The following is a 19,468-nucleotide window of genomic DNA, read 5'->3' as shown; positions in this document are numbered from 1 at the left end:
CCAATGACGGTCCAGCACAATGAAAAATAAATAATAAGAAAACCTTAAAAAGACTTAGTACCAAAAAAAGGTAAAACATCTCATATTTCATTATAATAAAAAATTGAAAGATAAATATTTTCTTCATCCTACATGTGTAGTTATTTCATCCTTTTGTGCTATTTGTTTTTATAAATTACCTTTTATTTGAACAGGCAAAGGGAGAGTTACAGGTAGACAGCTACATGCTCAGGCCCTGAAATTGTGAGAAGAGACAGCTAATTAAGCACCATCCTCGAGGATGGATGGGTTTCCTTGTGCTTTGGGCTTCCCTTGTGGCTCAGCTGGTAGAGAATCCGCCTGCAACGTGGGAGACCTGGGCTTGATTCCTGGGTTGGAAAGATCTTCTGGAGAAGGGAAAGGCTACCTACTCCAGTATTCTGGCCTGGAGAATTCCATGGACTATACAGTCCATGGGGTCGAAGACGAACACGACTCAGTGACTTTCACTTCCATCCTAGAGGAGCTTAATGGGGAAAGCGGGCAGGGAGGCTAATATTTCACTGCAAAGTCTCAAGTGTGTATAAAATGATTTCAGTGATCATCTTTCACTTACATTCATATTTAAAGGTGACTACCTATAAATTTTATATATTACCTTTACAGCATAATACAGTGCGAGGAATTCAGACTCTGGAGTCAGACTGCCTATGTTCAAATCCCAGCAAATGGTGTGATCTTGAGCAAGTTCCTTAATCCCTGTATGATTCACTCTCCTCAAGTGTAAAATGACAAAAATACTGAAAGGGACAGGGTGATTAAATAGTTAATCCCATTAGGGGATTGTAAATAAAGAAGTATGGGAGATTCCTGTAAATTAATGATCACTCAAGAAAGTAGGTTTGCTTAGCAACAAAACCATGCAACAGAAGCATGAGACATGTCCCAAAACAATAAAACAATGGTGGAATGAGACCCACATTCTGCCCAGTGAGCTCAGCAAGTGAATGAGTCCTAGGACACATTCTTCTGCATGCAGAGGAAACAAAAATATAAGGAAAAGGTGACATAATAAAATGATGATTATGAGATATGCCATATGTTAGTATAGGTGGTGCTAGAGGTAAGGCAATGGCACCCCACTCCAGTACTCTTGCCTGGAAAATCCCATGGGCAGAGGAGTCTAGTGGGCTGCAGTCCATGGGGTCGCTAAGAGTCAGACAGGACTGAGCGACTTCACTTTCACTTTTCACTTTCATACATTGGAGAAAGAAATGGAAACCCACTCCAGCGTTCTTGCCTGGAGAATCCCAGGGATGGGGGAACCTGGTGGGCTGCCGTCTATGGGGTCGCACAGAGTAGGACACGACTGAAGTGACTTAGCACAGCACACCACTTTTTGCTCATTTCCACTGCATCATGACAATCCCAATTTGACCACATGGGGACAAAAAAACTCCCCTGCCAGATGTGGAGGAGGAACTGATGCTGGAAACCTGATGTCTACCCAAGAATGAAGAAGAAAGTGGTCATCTTTCCCTCCCTACTTTTCCTTTGACTATAAAACTGTAGACTACTTAGCTCTGGCTCTGGTGCCCTCTCCAACTTGTCACCCTCAGAAGCATCCTATTCTAATAAGTCACTTCTTATCTATTACTTTGTCTCTTGCTGAATTCTTTGTGTTGAGACATAAAAAACTGGAGTTCCTTGAAGCCTCCAAAATGCCACCCCGCAGTTTCAGTACTACCTGCTTTACAGAGTACTTCAAGGATTAATATAAACAGCTCACAGTACTAACCACTCCAACTCTTCCTCCTCCCAGACAGCCCTGAAGCTGAACTCTGACTTAGAGTTCTAAGTGCACAACTGAGCCTGGACAGGGCAATGAAGGGGGAGAAAACGTTGCAGATTGAGCCCAAATGGTGGGGTGGGGTGGGGTGTGTGTGTGTGTGTGTGTGTGTGTGTGTGTGGTGGGTAGTGGAAGTTCTGGAATTCTGGAATGATGCAGCTGAGTCCCTACAAAGGTGTTGGAATTCAGCTTTGGTAAACCCAACACTTAAAGAGCAGTGCTGTTGTTTTCCTGAGAGTTAAGACAAAACTTCAAATACAAAAAAAAAAAAAAAAATTAACATGGAGGATTTGGGGATCATTTGTATTTAGTTTTAGGAGAATGAAACAAATCAAAAGACACTTTCAGTGTCTTTCTCTATTTTTAAAAAGCAACTTTCAGGACTCTCTTCGGGGTAAAAACATACTCGTCCATTTCACTTATGCCCTCTGGGAAGTCAGACAATTTATAATTACGCCAGGTATTAATTTAAAACGCTACCGGGGCACAGTGTAGTTTGAACAGGAGCTCGATTTTGGAAGTTTCAAGTCAATTTGATTATCTCACAGAAGAAGGAAGACTGGATCTTAGAAGTGATCCATTGTCCAAACCTATCATTTTGCAGAAGATGAAAATAAGGTCCGGGGAGGTTAAATGATTTGCTCAAATTCCAAAGAAATTTCTTCATGGCTAAGCAAGTAGTCTAGCGAGTAATGAAGTATTAATCACAAGCCAGCTGAGTCCCTGCTCCTCCTATTTATTGGCCATTTAGCTGTCTTCCCCCCACCTCCGCCTCGCCCCACAAAAGTTAGAGGAAAAAAAAGAGGGGCGGGTGCCTGAGGACCGAGGGAAGGAGCCAGAAGCCCTGGGATGGAACGCGGCTATTTTCATTGTTTTTTGGGGGGTAAGCAGGGGAGGGAGTTGGCATGTGCGAATCGGCAGGTCAGAGAATGGTGGTGTAGATGCGCCTGTCAGAACCGCTTAGCTATCACACCCACAGGGACACAAATATCCCTTCCTCAGCGCCGAACTACAGCCAGAGGAAGACGCCAAAGTACGAGGTGCACCTCCGGTCGCGCGGCCCCTACCTTCTCGTGCGCTGCCTGGGCTGTGGTGGGGCGCCAGAGCCCGAACCTGGAGCGGTCAGAGAAGTTGGCGGGTTCAAGCGCCCGGCCTGAGGGAGTCCGAGGTAAGAACTGGGTCAGGTTGCTCGCAGAGATGGGGAGACGGCGACCGTGCTCGGTGCGGCGCCTCTTACCCGCCTGTGGCCCCCTCACGCGGAGCATCGGAAGGGTTGACATAGAAAGCTAACCCAGCTCCTGCTTCGCTCGGTGTTGGGCGCGTGGAGCAGTAGTCGTCGCGTCGCCATGGAGACGAGACGGCGCGCTAGCGCGTGCGCGGTTGGAGCAGAGTAAGCTGAGAAGGGGCAAGGGGTAAGGGGCGGGGCGAACCTTGGGCAGGGCTGACGGGGCGGGGCAGGGCTGAGGGGGCGTGAAGGGGGCGGAGCGGGATCCAGGAGTCTAGGAACTTGGGCAGCCCACGTGCCAGGGAGCCACGGGGTCGGAGTCCTACGGAGTGCATACACTGTCCGACGCTTCCCTCATAGCTCAGTCGGTAAACTATCTGTCTGCAATACAGGAGACCCGGGTTCAATTAATGGGTCTGGAAGAGCCCCAGGAGAAGGAAATGGCAACCCACTCCAGTATTCCTGCCTGGAGAATCCCACTGACAGAGGAGCCTGACAGGCTACAGTCTATGGGGTCGCCAAGAGTCGGACACGTCTTAGCGACTAAATCACCACCAGTCTGACACATTCATTTGAGAGTCCTCACGTTCACCAGTTACCCTGAGAAGGGCAGATTGGAGGGGGATTGATTTCCTTGTCCACATCTGATCATGTTTTTGGTGAGGAGAGGGGAAAAGGCTAGGTGGCCACCTTTGTGTTTTAAACCTGTGGAGTAAAAGATGAGTTGGGAGAGAGGGTTGTCCCTGGATGTGGATGAACAAATGTCCCCTGCAGGATTTCGTCCCCTAACCTAAGATCGCCCTGAGAAGATTATGGGTTTCCTGGCATGGCGGGGGGGCGATCTCTGGAATGCGTTTCCCTACATCAGGTGCTACTGCTGCTGCTAAGTCGCTTCAGTCATGTCCGACTCCATAGACGGCAGCCCACCAGGCTCCCCCGTCCCTGGGATTCTCCAGGCAAGAACACTGGAGTGGGTTGCCATTTCCTTCTCCAGTGCATGAAAGTGAAAAGTGAAAGTGAAGTCCCTCAGTCGTGTCCGACTCTTCGCGACCCCATGGACTGCAGCCTACCAGGCTCCTCGGTCCATGGGATTTTCCAGGCAAGAGTACTTACTGGAGTGGGGTGCCATTGCCTTCTCCGAAGTAGCCATATGATATGAGGTATAATCGCTATTTAACCTCTTAGGTGCTCTCAAGGAATATGTGCCTTGGTAGAAGTTTGTCAGCTTCAAATGACAAAGTATATAAAGTTCTGACATGTAGACAGGCTTAAAAATGGTAAATTTTATAATTATATTTATATAAAATGGAGCCAGGTGGACCATTTCAGGAACTGAGTGTATATAGAGATTCTGTTATTTTAAAATTCTCTTAATCATTTGTTCATATTCATTCTAAACCTCCTTGGAGCCTAGGATGGTAGGAAAGAGGTAAAGGGAAAAGACCAGAAATGGAAGTTTCAGAATGGAAGTTTTTTAAAGAACTCAATTAAGTCATTGACAGATATACTCCTAGTTTAAAAGGACATAGCAAACCACTCTCTCCTCTATTTTAGGAGCACCCTTATGTCTTAAGTTTGGTTGAAGACTTTTTGTTCAGTAAAGGCAAAGGAAAATTCATTATACTTCTTGATCAATACCTTTTAAAACATTAGTTTTGATGAATTTTTCTTACTACTGATACATGGGTAATGTCTAACTGGCTATTCCCATCGTCCTGCCCCGAGGAAATGGAAGAAACCCCCAAATCTAACTGATTACTCTTCCTACCCCTCTTCCCTGCAACAGAAGAGTCCATTTGTTGAAAAAAGTGTTTTCAGTATTTATTGTTCCTGAAAGAAGGGGCAAAAATGGTTTAATGATCTTGGAGAATAAAAATATTTCCTCCACATGAAGGAGTAAACAGACAGGACTTCTACTTTGAGCCCCAGAGTCTTCAAGTACAAAGTGGGGATGATCAAAGTACTTGCTCAGAACAGGACCTGAGAGAAAATAGGCCCCTGACACAGAGCATGGCACATGACAATTGATCAGTAACACTTAGCTATCATTATTACTCCTCCTACACTATGTATCTGAATAAAAGTCCTTGCATCCAGAATAGCTATAAAAATTAAAGATTAGATAAAGTGCCTGGTCCAGGGCCTGTTTGAACCCATGTTGGTTATTCTATTTCTCCCTGATGAAAAGAAAAATTACACTTCATCTTTGTGTGAATAACTTTAGGAATAATCCACCTAAAATATTTTTCTTTTCTAGAAATTTTGCATCTACACGAGGTGATAGATGTTCACTAAAAATATTATGGTAATCATTTCATCATGTATGTAAGTCAAATCATTATGTTGTACACCTTAAACTTATACAGTGCTGTATTCAATTATATCTCAATAAAATTGGAAGGAAAAAAAAAAAAAGAAATTGTGGCAAGAAAGAGGCCCTGTCCCTCAATATCCTGTGATTAGATGTCACCACTGGTATACAATTTCTACAGGTTGTGGCCTTCTGTGTAACTGTTCCTCAAACACTAAGTGAATTTGGCCAGTTCTGGGGCCCTAGAACTTTGAATACTTTGGAGCTTCAAAGTAGCCATTATGTAGGTATCCGCTTATGACCAAGTGTGGATATAAGTGGTATGAAAGTGAAAGTTGTTCAGTCATGTCCAACTCTTTGTGACCTCACAGACTGTAGCCCACCAGGCACCCCTGTTCATGAGATTTTCCAGGCAAGAATACTGGAGTGGGTTGCCATTTCCTCCTCCAGGAAATAAAAGGAGGGTAAGCTATAAAAGGGGCTTCCCTGATGGCTCAAGTGATAAAAAAAAAAAATCTGCCTGCAGTGCAGGAGACACAGGAGATGCAGTTGGATCCTTGGGTCCCTGGAGGAGGAAATGGCAACCCACTGCAATAGTCTTGCTTGGAGAATTCCATGGACAGAGAAGCCCATCCCATGGCGTTGCAAAGAGTTGAACATGACTCAGTGCGTGTGCACACTCGAGCTACAAAAAGACAGAAAGAAATGAATTAACTCACCTATCTCTCTAACTTTTGTACAGAATTTATTTTTGGTGTTAAAAGTGGAGCACAGTTTAGCTCTGACGGTGCATTCAGGCCACTGAATAAATTATAAAAATATGTATCTAGTGATGGTTTATTCTAACAAAGTGAAGGGGGAAAGCCAAATACGCTTATAGAAACACTGAATCTCCCAACAACTATCTTTTATTCAACTCCACAGTTTTTAATGGTTAATTTTTGTATCACATGTCTAATTGTTAGCAGAGCATGATGAAAAATGTTTAACATTTAGTGTTTTTCTGATTATAAAAGTAATACATGCTCATGACAATTTGCAACATAAAGAGAAACACAAAGAAAAACCAACTTAGTCAATAATTTTACTTTTCCTTCTAGCCTTTTGTGTGCATGTATATATTTACTTTATAAAACTTGTATTAGATAGTGTATACACTGTTAGCATCCCTCTTTGCTTAACACTCTCTCTAATGTCTATTTCCCCAATCTTAATAAGTCTTCAAAAACATTTTCAGTGGTCATATGTTATATAATATGTACAAGCCACAATTTATTTGTAATTTACTCCTTCTTTCAAGAATAATTATTGAGTATTTACTTTATATTAGACACTATGCTAGGCATAAGATTTAAGTGATGAACAGTGACTATAAAAATAAGGTTTTGATGAACATCTTTGTAAATAGGTCTTTAATGGCATCTTTCATTCTTAGACTGAATTCCTAGGATTATGAAAACATAACTTCAAAAACCAATTTTCCAGCTTCAAAGGCAAACTTAAGGAATAAAATTCTGAACTGTAAAATATTAACTTTTTGGAAAATTACCAACAACAGAATTAATATTTATTTTATGCAATGTGTGAACTTACCCAGAAGATGCTTTCTTGTTAGTGTCTGTGAAACATCAAGGGTATTTGAAGTGTATTGACTTTGGCTTTTCCCTCTAATTCTTTGCAGGATTTGCAGGTTTTCTCAACAGTGTGAGATTGTTTGAAGTATATGCAAATTGCCCTACTTCCTCCTCTCAGAGTTAAAATGTTAACTATTTTATTTCCAGCTTTCCTCTTGTAAACATAAGGCTTTTCCGCATTTCTTTCTTTTGCCTTCCGGTGTGAAACATTTTGTATCTTTACACTTTTTAACCTGAAGGCAGATTTCTTTTTCCTAACCCCAAGTTATAACATAAACATTCCTATAAGACACTAGATTTAACATATTTTATAGTTAATTTTGGCCAAGAAATATCATGTAAGTTAACCAATGTTTTTAGGGAACTTCATGAGAGATTATTAAGGGTAATACTCCCCCAAACACACACACACCCTACTATTCTTTGATGATTACATGTTCATACATAAGGATGAAATGTATGAAATTGCCACTTGTGGATTAAAAATGGTCAACCAACTTCATATAGTTCTGTTTGTATAAACATTTCATTAACTAGTTTATTATAGTCAACTTTCTCCAAATAGTGAACTTTCTGATTATCATATTAAGGATAGCCTTTATTATTATACAAGATTGTGTTTGCTTTGATTTTCATAAATGTTGGAATCCAGTCAGGAGAGTGCCATAAAATGTTTGTTTATTATTGCAGAGACAGTAGAGGGAGCCTGGAGCCAAAACACTGTTATTTTAGGTCTCATGTAAATGATGATTATCTTCCAATTCTTCATGTGTGGATGAATTTAAATATGAGTAAATATGTGAAATAACAATCTTTTCTTTTTTAAAGGCTGGTTGTACTTAATCACTTTAATAAGATGGGAAGGGGAAGACTGGCCATCAGTTCAGGCTAGACTCCATCAGAGTGGATCCAACCTGAATCCCACTGCTCTCTGCTCTTCTCTGAGTCACTCTGGAGACAGCACACGGCCACACTGACAAATCTGTGCTCCACAGATTTCCCTCTTTCAACCCCTAATGTGGATCATCCCATTACCATGGGCATTATATCCTGATTCTTCTTCTTCTTCCTTTTTTAATTTGGCTGAGCTGCAAGACATGTAGGATCTTAGTTCCTAGATCAGGGATTAAAACCCTGCCCTTTGAAGTGAAAGCATGGAGTCCTAACCACTGGACCCCCAGGGAAGTCTCTCCTGACTCTTCTTTAGTCCATCAGAATTTCCAAATGCGTTACCATCTCCAATTGTTTGTATTAATTTAAGGTGTTTGTTTCCTCCAGACATATAAGGAGGCACTTTGATCCTGTTTTCAACTTACATCCTTCTAGGAAGGTTTGTAATAAATGACCAATCCTTTCACAGAACAGGAAACTTCATTAGCCTTAAAGACATTGTCTCTTGCTGACCTCTCCTCAACTATCTTTATCCTGAATCAAATCTTTTGTTAATTCCACCCCCTACCCTGGTGTTACAGAAGGGTCCCCAAGGTAATTGGTGGTGACATCATTATTCTTCACTGTAGGTAGTCTACAGTGGGCTCCAAGTCCCTGGGGTAAGATGAGTCCCTAAATCTAGAGGTAAGAGGAAGACCCTCTCTATTGTAAAACCTTATGGGAATCTACAGAACTTAGAACCAATTTGCTGTGGCAGGGTTTCATATACTGGTGTTAGGCGAAATTCTTTTGATGTGTTAATAACATCCAGAGAAAAAAGCATTCTCTGGGTAATTAGTTTAATGAGATGGTGGGTTTTTTTGGTTTTTATTTTGGTTTTTTTTTGCTTTTTTTTTTTTTTTGCATAAGGTAGGAAGTCTCGGATGGAGATTTTATCAGTCTAATATACTCTGTCAGTCTCTCAGAGGGAAATTTCAAATGTATAGTCTTTTTCAAATTTTTTTAACAGGAAATTTCACTTATTTTCTAGCATCATTTGAGAATTCTTAGAATATTAGATAATTCCTTTATGATCTGGAAAATAGCTCCAAGTTAGAAAAAAAATGCCTTGTCCCTCCCCAGCTTAATTAAGAGTCAGCTAGCCTAAAATTCTAATGGAAAAAGCAAACAAATCTGTGAATTTTAACCAACTATATGTCAAGAGAAAGGGTGATATGGTAAAAACTAAATAAAAGTAGAAGAACTTGTCATTAAAGTTGGAAAAGCAAATGTTGGAAAAAATATCCCATTATGGTATAACCCTGTCTTTTCAAACTACTTCTTTTCTCTCATTTAATAAGCAAGCTTAAGGCAAATAGCCTTAAAACAAACTAAAATGAATAAAAAGCAAAATACTTGGTCCTCGAAAGTGCCCTCTTTCCCTCTCCTCTGTGTGATTCTCTTTACCCACTGGCATCCACCTTCTAATTTTCAGCCATTGCCTAGTGTTGCTCAAACTGCTCTAGCAAATGGTGCCACATTCAAGGGGGGACTTTCTGGTTCCTGCCTTACTAGAGCAGAGGCTGCACTTGACACAGTCACTTCTCATCCCTTTTTTGAAACACTAGTACTTTCGCTCTCATACACTTCTTTCTCCTAGTTCTCCTAATCCATGGACTTCTTTGTATTTCTACCAGTGTGGATCCTCTAAAACCCTTGATATGCCCCAAGATCCTGCCCCCATCCCACTCCACATCCTCTCCCTGGGGAACCTCATCCACATTAATGGTCCTACCACCTACACGCTGACTAGCCCTAAACTTTCCACTGGGCTTGAGGCTCGTGTAATCTAACTTTGTGCTGGACAGACGCATCTAAATACCCTACAGGCATTTCAAAGTCTGTCTATACCTGAACTTATCGATTTTTCCTCTGTCCTAAATGTCACTGAGTGACCATGACCTTCATGTCATTAAATCCAACAGGAATTTTTCATTTCATCTTATTTGACCTTTCAGCCATATTTGACACTATTGATATTCCCTCATTCACCAGATACCTCTTGGTTTCTGTGGGTCTACTCCTTGTTGCTGTGACCCTATACCTTCCTGATTTTCATCCTATCTCTCCAGGTACCACTTTTTTTTTCCTTTTTCTTTTCTTTTTGACCACTTTTATTTCTCTACCTGAAATTTAAATATTAGAGTTACTCCAGATTCATTTCTGGGCTCTTGCATCAGCGAGTGGTCTATTGCTGCATAACTTCAAAATTTAGTGATGTAAACCTAAAAAATATTTTAGTTGTTCATGATTCTATAGGTGAGCAAATTGAGAGGCTTGGCTGAGGGGTTCTGATGTTCTTGGCTGTGGTCACTCATGCAGTGATAGTCACGTGAGAGCAAACTCAGGCCTGGCTGATCTAATATGAACTTATGTGCATGTGTGTTGGTTAGCAATGGCTATTGGCTGAGCCTCCTTCTCATCATTTATCCTCAAGAAGGCTTAATCTAGACTTCCTAACATGGCAGCTTCAAGGGCAAGAGTGGAAGCTGCAAGGCCTCTTGATATCTAGATTCTGATTCTCCCAACATTACATTTCTTGTTTCCTGTTGGTTCAAGGAAGTCACAAGGCTGGTTCAGGCTTTAGAGATCTGGAAAAATAAATTCCACCTCTTAATGGGAGGCAACATCACATAAAGTCATGCAAACCCAGATGAGAGGAATATGCACCCCCTTTTTTTTTTTATAACAATATACTCCAATCTCCTTCTTACTCTGTATTACAATCTCTGTATTCATTTCCTAACAGAGCTCATCCATTCATTTGGCTCATTGCCCATGGATATCACCATCAACACCCTAATATGTACGTCCTTCTCAGACCTTACCTCTAAACTGGTATAGCATATGCCTCCTTGATCTCTTCACTTGATATATCAATGATACTTCAAGCTCAGTAGCACTAAAAATATAGTAATAATTTTCCTCCAGAAATGTTTTCCTACTTCAGTGCTTCCTATCTTAGTGAGTATTAACAAGGGGACTTCCTTGGTAGTCCAGTGGTTAAGAATCTGCTTGTCAGTGCAAGGGACATAAGTTTGATCCCTGGTCTGGGAAAATACCACATGCCAAGGAGCAACTAAGCCTGTGTGCCACAACTACTGAGCCCATGCTCTAGAGCCCACATGCTGCAACTGTTGGGCTTGCTTGCCATAGCTTCTGAAAGCCCATGCTCCCAGAGCCCGTGCTCTGCAACAAGAGAAGACCTCTCAATGCAATTAGACAGTAGCCCATGTGTAGCAATGAAGATCTAGTACAGCCAAAAATAAATACATAAATAAAAATTTCACCCATTTAAAAAAAACATTAGCAAGAGGCCTGGACAAATCTTTCTTTTTCATTCCCCATTTCTATTCCATAACCAAGTTAAGTCACGTCATTTTGAATATCTCTTTACACCATGTACTTTTCTCCAGGTCCACTTCTACCACTTTAGACCACACTTTAGACCAAGCTGCCACTACCCTTTACTTGAATCTGGTCTTAGACAGTATGACAAGGCAGGAGCTAAAATCTACATAAAAATGGATTGCTACACAGTCTAGTAGTGCATTGTGATTACATTTCCTTTCCTGAACAGTCTAGTTTCTTTCTTTTTATTCTGTTGTTCATTATCTGCCTGTATCACATCTTTGAATTCTCAAAACTACTTGCTTGGTTAAATCCATAACCCTGGTTAAATCCAGTTCTCTACCTTCTTCCTGCCGGTATCAGCCCAGCAGACTGTGGCTAGTGGAAAACACATGACTAGTTTCATTTTAAATTCATTATGGTTAACCTCAAGGGGGTCCTGAGTGTTGCCCTTACCATCATGCCACATGCCACATGTCCATCTGTTCTCCTCTCCTGCACCAGTGGTCTTCAAACTGTGGTTGCTTTCAAGAGGAAAACAGTTAAGGGAATTGGCTCCTGGATCCTTAACATCTGTCTGGACTCTTTGCTAAAATGTTTCTGCTTCTCCTCTCACTTTACAAAAAAAAGGCATACCCCTCACCCATCTTAAATCTCAGAAGTGACTGCCATGCTGTACAAGCCTTCTGGACCAAGTCAAAAGGGCAGTTGCTTTTTGTGATGGATCAAGTCCTCCTGAACATGGACTGTCTGTCTACCTCTGTTCTAAGTATATTCGGTTAAAGTGAAACCAACATTAGAAATGGGGTGTTCAGCCACACTGAAATGGTTTCAGTTGTGATACATCATAGAGTGGGGTGGTGTAAGTGATGACAGGTTTTGACCTAGTCTCCTCCACCCCCGGACTATTGTCAAGGTCACAAAGCATTCTTGGGGGACTCTAGGAGAACAAAGAGGATTGGTGAAAAATACTGGATGCTAAAAATGGCTTTTAAAATGTATTTAATATTGGCAAATATTTTTAGCTATTCTCAGTATTCATCCTTAGGGCCATGCTATTAGCTAGAAAGAAAAGAATCTGAACAGCAAATCAGTGTAAGTTAATAACGCTGATTCTTTACAGTGTAACCAGAATGATTTCTGGGACTACTAATTTTTAATAGATGCATTAGATAAAGGCTACAGATGAAACTTTTATGTGATATCCTTCAGATTGGGTGAACATTATTAAATAATGTAGTTAGTATCTATTTTATTAAATCATATCATGAAATATTGATTTCAGTTACAGTTAATCCTCATCTTCTAAAATGTTAAATATTGTCTGCTGCTGCTGCTAAGTCGCTTCAGTCATGTCTGACTCTGTGCGACCCCATAAACAGCAGCCCACCAGGCTCCCCCATCCCTGGGATTCTCCAGGCAAGAACACTGGAGTAGGCTGCAATTTGTCTACCTCCTATTAAAATAATGGTTGCTGGATTCAAATTTTTTTTCTAGCTGGGTATGCATTTCAATTTCATTAAACAAATAGGAAAAATGTAATTATGAAGTCTAAGGAAGTGAGGTTATTTCTAATTTTTATTTGAAATTTTTATTAAATTATTCTCAAAGGCAGAATGTTAGAGATCAATATATAAATATAGATGCTATTATTTAAATAAACAATAATAAGACTAGTTACCAATGGCAATTAGAAGTGATTAATAGCAGGCTAATTAAATAATATGTAGAAAAATGTAACAATATTTTAATAGTTCTTTTCCTTTGATATAGCACTTTATCTTTTTAAAAAACTCTATATTGGATATTTAAATTGTATAGTCTATGTTATTGTATATTCTTAAGATCTATAAATATATTTTAAAAGGAGAACATAAATACAAAGTACTAATTAAACAGATATTATCTGTTTTTAATGAACAGTAACAATGACATGTTTTCTTCTGTCTCATGATATAGTAGGTTATTTTTAATCTCCCTGTTTTCTTTTCCAGTAACATTTCTCTGAACTTCCTGTGGCCTTTAAGACATCCATTTTTTCTTTTATGTAGTGGTAAAACTGGATATAGTCAAATGTAAATTCATTCTGACTTGCAGCTCAGCTATTATCAAGTCCACATTATATATATTTATAGGCTGAATAGGATTTGCCAAGATTTACATTTGCACTCTCTGCTGAACCTACGGACAGGTGAGCAAACTCTAGTGTTTATGTGGACAAGATAGCAACAATCGTTTGTTTTGTGTTTTCTACAGTTTTATTAAAATCATAGAAATCAAGAAAATGATTTGAAACTCCATTTTCAAATGCAAATACCTAAGAGTGGATAAACTCTTTTTTTTTATTGCTATTATTTGACTCCTTTCTGTATAGTGTAGAAAGCATGATCACAGGTAAGATTTGACAGAAGGGACTCAACATGGTAAGCGGCTGATTGGGCTGATTAATGTCTCCCTAAAAGTCATGTCCACCTGGACCTGTGACTGAGACCTTATTTGAAAATAGGGTCAAGTTAAAAAGAGGTCATACTGGGGGTGGTGGTCCTCAATCCAATATGGCTAGTGTTCTTTTTAAATTTTTTTTTGACTTTTTAATACTGTCTACAAGAGATTATTTATTTATTTAAAAAAGTATTCTATTTCTTTTGGCTGCACTCCACAGCATGTAAAATCTAAGATTGAACCCGGTCCCCCTGCACAGGAAGTTCAGCATTTTAACCACTGGACCACTAGGAGAGTCTCTGTGACTGGTGTTCTTATAAGAAGGAAATTTGCACATAGACACAGAGAGAGAGAGAGAGGGAAGATGGCCATGGGGAGATGCAGGCAGAAACTGGAATGATGAAGCTACAAGCCAAGGAATGCCAAGGGTCACGAGAGCCACCAGAAACTGAGTGAGGCATAAAACAGATTCGTCCCTAGAACCTCAGAGGCAGCATGGTCCTGCTGACACCTCGATTTCAGACTTTCAGTCTCCAGAACCATGAAGAATGATTTTTTGCTTGTTTGTTTTAAACTACCTGGTTTGTGGGACATTGTTATTGCAGCCCTAGCAACATAATAGAGGCTAGCATACTTGTTCTCAAATTTCCCCACAGGACATTTTAGTTCCAACCTACGAATCAGTAAATGGTACTCTACTCAGTTCCACAGAGCCATAAAGGGAATGATATAATAACGCGTGATGGCCGTGTGGTATGCCCAAACTAATTCTGTGCTCACTGTTTTCCACTGAACATTGGAGTCTTTGGGAGACAACAGAACTGTTTGATTAATTCAGAGGGATTTCTCTGTCTAATCCCAGACTCATGGGCTTCAGTCTCCGTATGTCTCTCCCATCTCCTCCTCTGCCCTGTCCAATCCCAGACGCCTTTCTGCATACTGTACAGCATGCTCTGCTTTGGCTATTTCCCTCCCTAGTCTAGTTGTATGTGTCTTTCCTTCTATCATTAAAAGAACCCAGCCACTTAGCCCCTTGTTTCAGTGGTATCCGGGTCAATGCCAGTGATATTGCAGTTGTTCCCGTCTTCAGGATCTGAACTTTCAAAAACATTGTCACAATATTCACAACATTAAAAATTACGGGGCAAGGAGAGGGTGGGACAAATTGAGAAAGTAGCACTGACATGTATACACTGCTGCTAAGTCACTTCAATTGTGTCCGACTCTGTGCGACCCCATAGATGGCAGCCCACCAGGCACCGCCATCCCTGGGATTCTCCAGGCAAGAACACTGGAGTGGGCTGCCATTTCCTTCTCCAATGCATGAAAGTGAAAAGTGAAAGTGAAGTCGCTCAGTCGTGTCTGACTCCTAGCGACCCCATGGACCACAGCCCACCAGGCTCCTCCATCCATGGGATTCTCCAGGCAAGAGTACTAGAGTGGGGTGCCATTGCCTTTTCCGATGTATACACTATCATGTATAAAATAGATACCTAGCAGGAAGTGGCTGTGTGACACAGGGAGCCCAGGGTGCTCTTTGACAAACTAGAGGGGCGGACGGGTGGGTGGGGGAAGAGTTTCAAGAGGGAGGGGACATGTATATATAACTATGACTGATTTGTGTTGATGTACGACAGAGATCACAACGTAGTAAAGCAATTATCCCCCAATAAAAACAACTTAAATTAGCACCATCTCTGCTACAAGGGATTGACTCCATTTTAATGTTTGACTACCATCAGCTTTAGATCTCATCCTCCCTCTACCCCTCTGCCCTACAAGCAGCTAGCAAAGCCGGAGTGCTCTCTCCTTTGGTGCTGGCAGGAGATTAGAGACACACAAGCCCCTTCCCGTACAGAGAACCCTCACCCCACCCCTATCCCCTCACCACAATAAAAACCCCACCCCTATCCCCTCACCACAATAAAAACCCCACCCGTCCCCTCACCACAATAAAAACCCCACCCCTATCTCCTCACCACAATAAAAACCCCACCCCCTCCCCTTACCACAATAAAAACCCCAAGCCAGTATTATGTCTTCTGTACCAGCTCTCTCAAAGCATTCTAGACCTGCTTGAAAGGCCTGCCCTGCCCTGCCCTCCCCAGAGACCTTAGTGATATGAATAATCTTTTCACAGCCTCTTGCTGTGTGCATCAATATCAACATCTGACTGAACCAAATTTGGGGATGGTGATCTAGCCTGATTATTCAAGGTGGCCTCTGTAAATCTTAATTCAAAGCACCACAGTTAATTCATCAGTTCAGTTCAGTTCAGTCGCTCAGTCATGTCCGACTCCTTGTGACCCCATGAATCGCAGCACGCCAGGCCTCCCTGTCCATCACCAACTCCCGGAGTTCACTCAGACTCACATCCATCGAGTCAGTGATGCCATCCAGCTATCTCATCCTCTGTCATCCCCTTTTCCTCCTGACCCCAGTCCCTCCCAGCATCAGGGTCTTTTCCAATGAGTCAACTCTTCGCATCAGGTGGCCAAAGTACTGGAGTTTCAGCTTTAGCATCATTCCTTCCAAAGAAATCCCAGGGCTGATCTCCTTCAGAATGGACCGGTTGGATCTCCTTGCAGTCCAAGGGACTCTCAAGAGTCTTCAACACCACAGTTCAAAAGCCTCAATTCTTGGGCGCTCAGCTTTCTTCACAGTCCAACTCTCACATCCATACATGACCACTGGAAAAACAATAGCCTCGACTAGACGGACTGGCCAAGTCAAACACAGACTGTCAATGCCTCAGTGCCATGATCACACACACTTTTATTTCACACTTAACTTACATCGCTCGAAATGAGGCAGCAATGCGTGATCCATTATTGTGAACCACAAATTGTGGTTGCCAACATCAGCGGTGAGGGGAAGATCAGTGACAGCGACTAAGGGCAGTTAGTTTATATTGTATCCATTTAACTCTATTAACAGCCTGGTTTTCAGTCCCTATATTTTGGCCACAGATTTTCTGTAACTTTTAGCCAAATGCATTCCTAACTGGTAGGATTATTTACTCATCATTATTCTCTCCATTTTCAGACATAATTCCCTGGGATCCTCTTTATGGCTCAGACAACAAAGACAGCTATTGAACATTTGTGTTAGTTAACTAAGTAAAGAAGATTTATGCAATTCTTCCTTGGGCCTAAAATTCTCCCAATTTAACTTTACCTCACTGTGATCATAGATTTGGTAATTTTAAAACTTAAATATATTAATCTTCTTCCATCTGGGTCAAGAGAGGAAAATGAAAATAAAACTTCCTAAGGCAAAGTAGGAGGAGATCAGCCCTGGGATTTCTTTGGAAGGAATGATGGTAAAGCTGAAACTCCAGTACTTTGGCCACCTCATGCGAAGAGTTGACTCATTGGAAAAGACTCTGATGCTGGGAGGGATTGGGGGCAGGAGGAGAAGGGGACGACAGAGGATGAGATGGCTGGATGGCATCACTGACTCGATGGACTTGAGTTTGAATGAACTCTGGGAGTTGGTAATGGACAGGGAGGCCTGGCGTGCTTGATTCATGGGGTCGCAAGGAGTCGGACACGACTGAGTGACTGAACTGAACTGAACTGAAGGCAAAATAAGTAACTTCAAATTTAAAATAGTAAAATAAACACAAGGTTTCTTTTTCCATTGTTTTCATTCACTCAGTCTGTCAACCATTTATTTGAAAGTCTTTGACATGACACACACTGATTCTGAGGTTGCAGTAGCCCCACCCCATGATTCTGCACTCATCACTGAAATCTAGAACTTTTTGCATTCTTGGGAGGGGCTTTCTAGGACACAAGATTTTCAGTTCTAAAACTGGGACCATTTCAATGAGAGACCTTAAACAAGAACTGCTTGGTTGAACACCATCTAATAACTGGCCAGCAGAAATAATCAGACATGATAATTATTCTTATTGTTTTAAGACACTAAGTTTTGGGGTGATTTGTTATGCAGTGATAGAGAACTAAAACAGCAACTCAAACTGCCTACGTTGGGTCCCTGACCTTTTCCCTCAAACCTGTTCTTTTCATAGTCTTCCCTTCTCCTAATATGACAGCTCCTTTCCTTGGCTCCCTTTTTTCCCCTCTCACATCCAACTATTCAACAATCGCCTTGGTTTTACCTTCAAAATATATTGAGTCTGACCACTTCTCCTATCCTTCACTACTTCCATCCTACCACTGTTATCTCTTGCTTAGATGATTTCAATCATCTCCTGACTAGTTTCTCTACTTCCTCCCTTGCCTCTTTCAGTCTCTTTCCAACACAATATCCAGAGTGATTCTGTTAAAATGTACATGAGATCCTGTCACTCCATTGCTCAAAACTCTCTCAAGGTTTCCCATCTCTCCTATGATAAAAGCCAAAGTCCTTGCTGTGACTCACACAGCCCCACATGACCTACTCCCCGTCTCTTCTTTCATTATTCCTCTCTAAGTCTCCCTCTTGGTCAGTCTGCTCCAGCCACATGAGCTTCCTTGCTCTTGTGCAAACACAATAAGAACATTCATGTCGTAGGGCTACGGGACATTCTGTCCCCTTTGCCTAGAATGTTGTTCTTTTCGCCAAGATGGTCATTTGTTTGGTTCCCTTGCTCTCTGGAGGCTGCCTTCTCACTGAGAAGGGCCCCAAGGCCCTCCCTGCTCAGAGCACCTAAAATTTCAGCCTTCCAGGCTCCTCCTACTCTCCTTCCTTGCTTTATTTCCCTTAGAGTACTTTTCATTATCCGCCATACCATACTTTCTACATATTTACTTTGGTTATTGTTTGTCTCCCCACTGAAACGAAAGCTACATGAAGGCAAGGATTTCTGTTATGTTCACTGTGTTATCCTCAGAGCCTAGAGAACAGGACCTGGGACACAGCAAACTTTCAAGAAACTTATTGTTCAATGGATCGTCATCATAGTATACGCACTGTATATACCAATACTACACACAATATATACATGCATGGCTTTTCAAATATAGAAGCAGCACTTAGGAAGATAACAGAAGACAATCATGATTACAGAAGAGAATGCAAGTGCTATCAACCTTAAGGATGTGAGAGTGTGATGCAGCAGTTTGGAGATGAAAGGAGAAGTACAAAGAAGGGAAGGGATGCCAGTATCTTCATCCTGCAAAATATCAGAGACAAAGAGGTACTCTATCTGGTGGTTGGAAAAAGAAGTAAAGTCATGAGCACCAAATTGAGAATCAGAAGCAGAACTAAAAGAACTAAGAACAATGAATTCTTTATAGGAACATGGGATATGCAAGTGATGATGTTAAGTCATCGCTGATGAGTCACTTGGCCTGATTTCCCTAGAACACAGAGCCTGAGGCAAAGCTTAAGGGCTAATCTTTTATTAGGAGGTACAACCCCTGGCCTGAGAGTTAGAAGGAAGACAAGACAGGGAAGGATTGGCAGCAAGTACAATGAGCTACTGCATTGGTGAATGATGAGTTACTGCACTGATGAATGATAAGTTACTACATTGATGAATGATGAGTTACTGCATTGGCCACTGCTTCATAAAGTGCCATGAATAACCATAGCTGGTTCCTCAGCTGGTGACCACTCAGTCATAAAGAAGCTCTTCAGGCAGGCTGGTTGGTAATGTTGTGCCTGGAACAATCCATCAGAGGGAGAAGGGTAGAGAAATCGTACCTACAATCTGCCTTTGCTTTCTCTCTTCCACTGGTTGGAATCTGCTGCCTGGAGAGTTGACTCTCCCACGCATGCAGGCTGTGTCACTGGCC

At 41.5% G+C, this 19,468-nt stretch overlaps 1 protein-coding gene across 8 annotated transcripts in view; it reads right to left on the bottom strand.

The window, feature by feature from the left end:
* LOC102271300 (glutamate-rich protein 2) overlaps positions 1 to 19,468 on the bottom strand; it is an 81,878-nt gene that overhangs the window by 40,677 nt on the left and 21,733 nt on the right. For 5 of the 8 annotated variants that reach the window (XM_070358262.1, XM_070358267.1, XM_070358229.1 and 2 more), the window contains exon 1: positions 2,896 to 3,197. The exons of 2 other annotated variants lie outside the window; for them this stretch is intronic. Coding sequence is in view for 3 of the 6 variants with exons in the window: in XM_070358229.1 (XP_070214330.1) it covers positions 2,896 to 3,108 (213 nt within the window). In the remaining 3 variants the exon portion in view is untranslated. Of the gene's footprint in view, positions 1 to 2,895; positions 3,198 to 19,468 lie in introns of those variants that run through there. One more of the 8 variants, XM_070358246.1, reaches the window with a different exon arrangement.

This window comes from Bos mutus, chromosome 2 (assembly GCF_027580195.1).
Source record: "Bos mutus isolate GX-2022 chromosome 2, NWIPB_WYAK_1.1, whole genome shotgun sequence".
Classification (NCBI taxonomy): Eukaryota; Metazoa; Chordata; class Mammalia; order Artiodactyla; family Bovidae; genus Bos; species Bos mutus.
The sequence above is the reverse complement of the archived record's forward strand: the minus strand, read 5'-3'. Positions and strand labels throughout refer to the sequence as shown.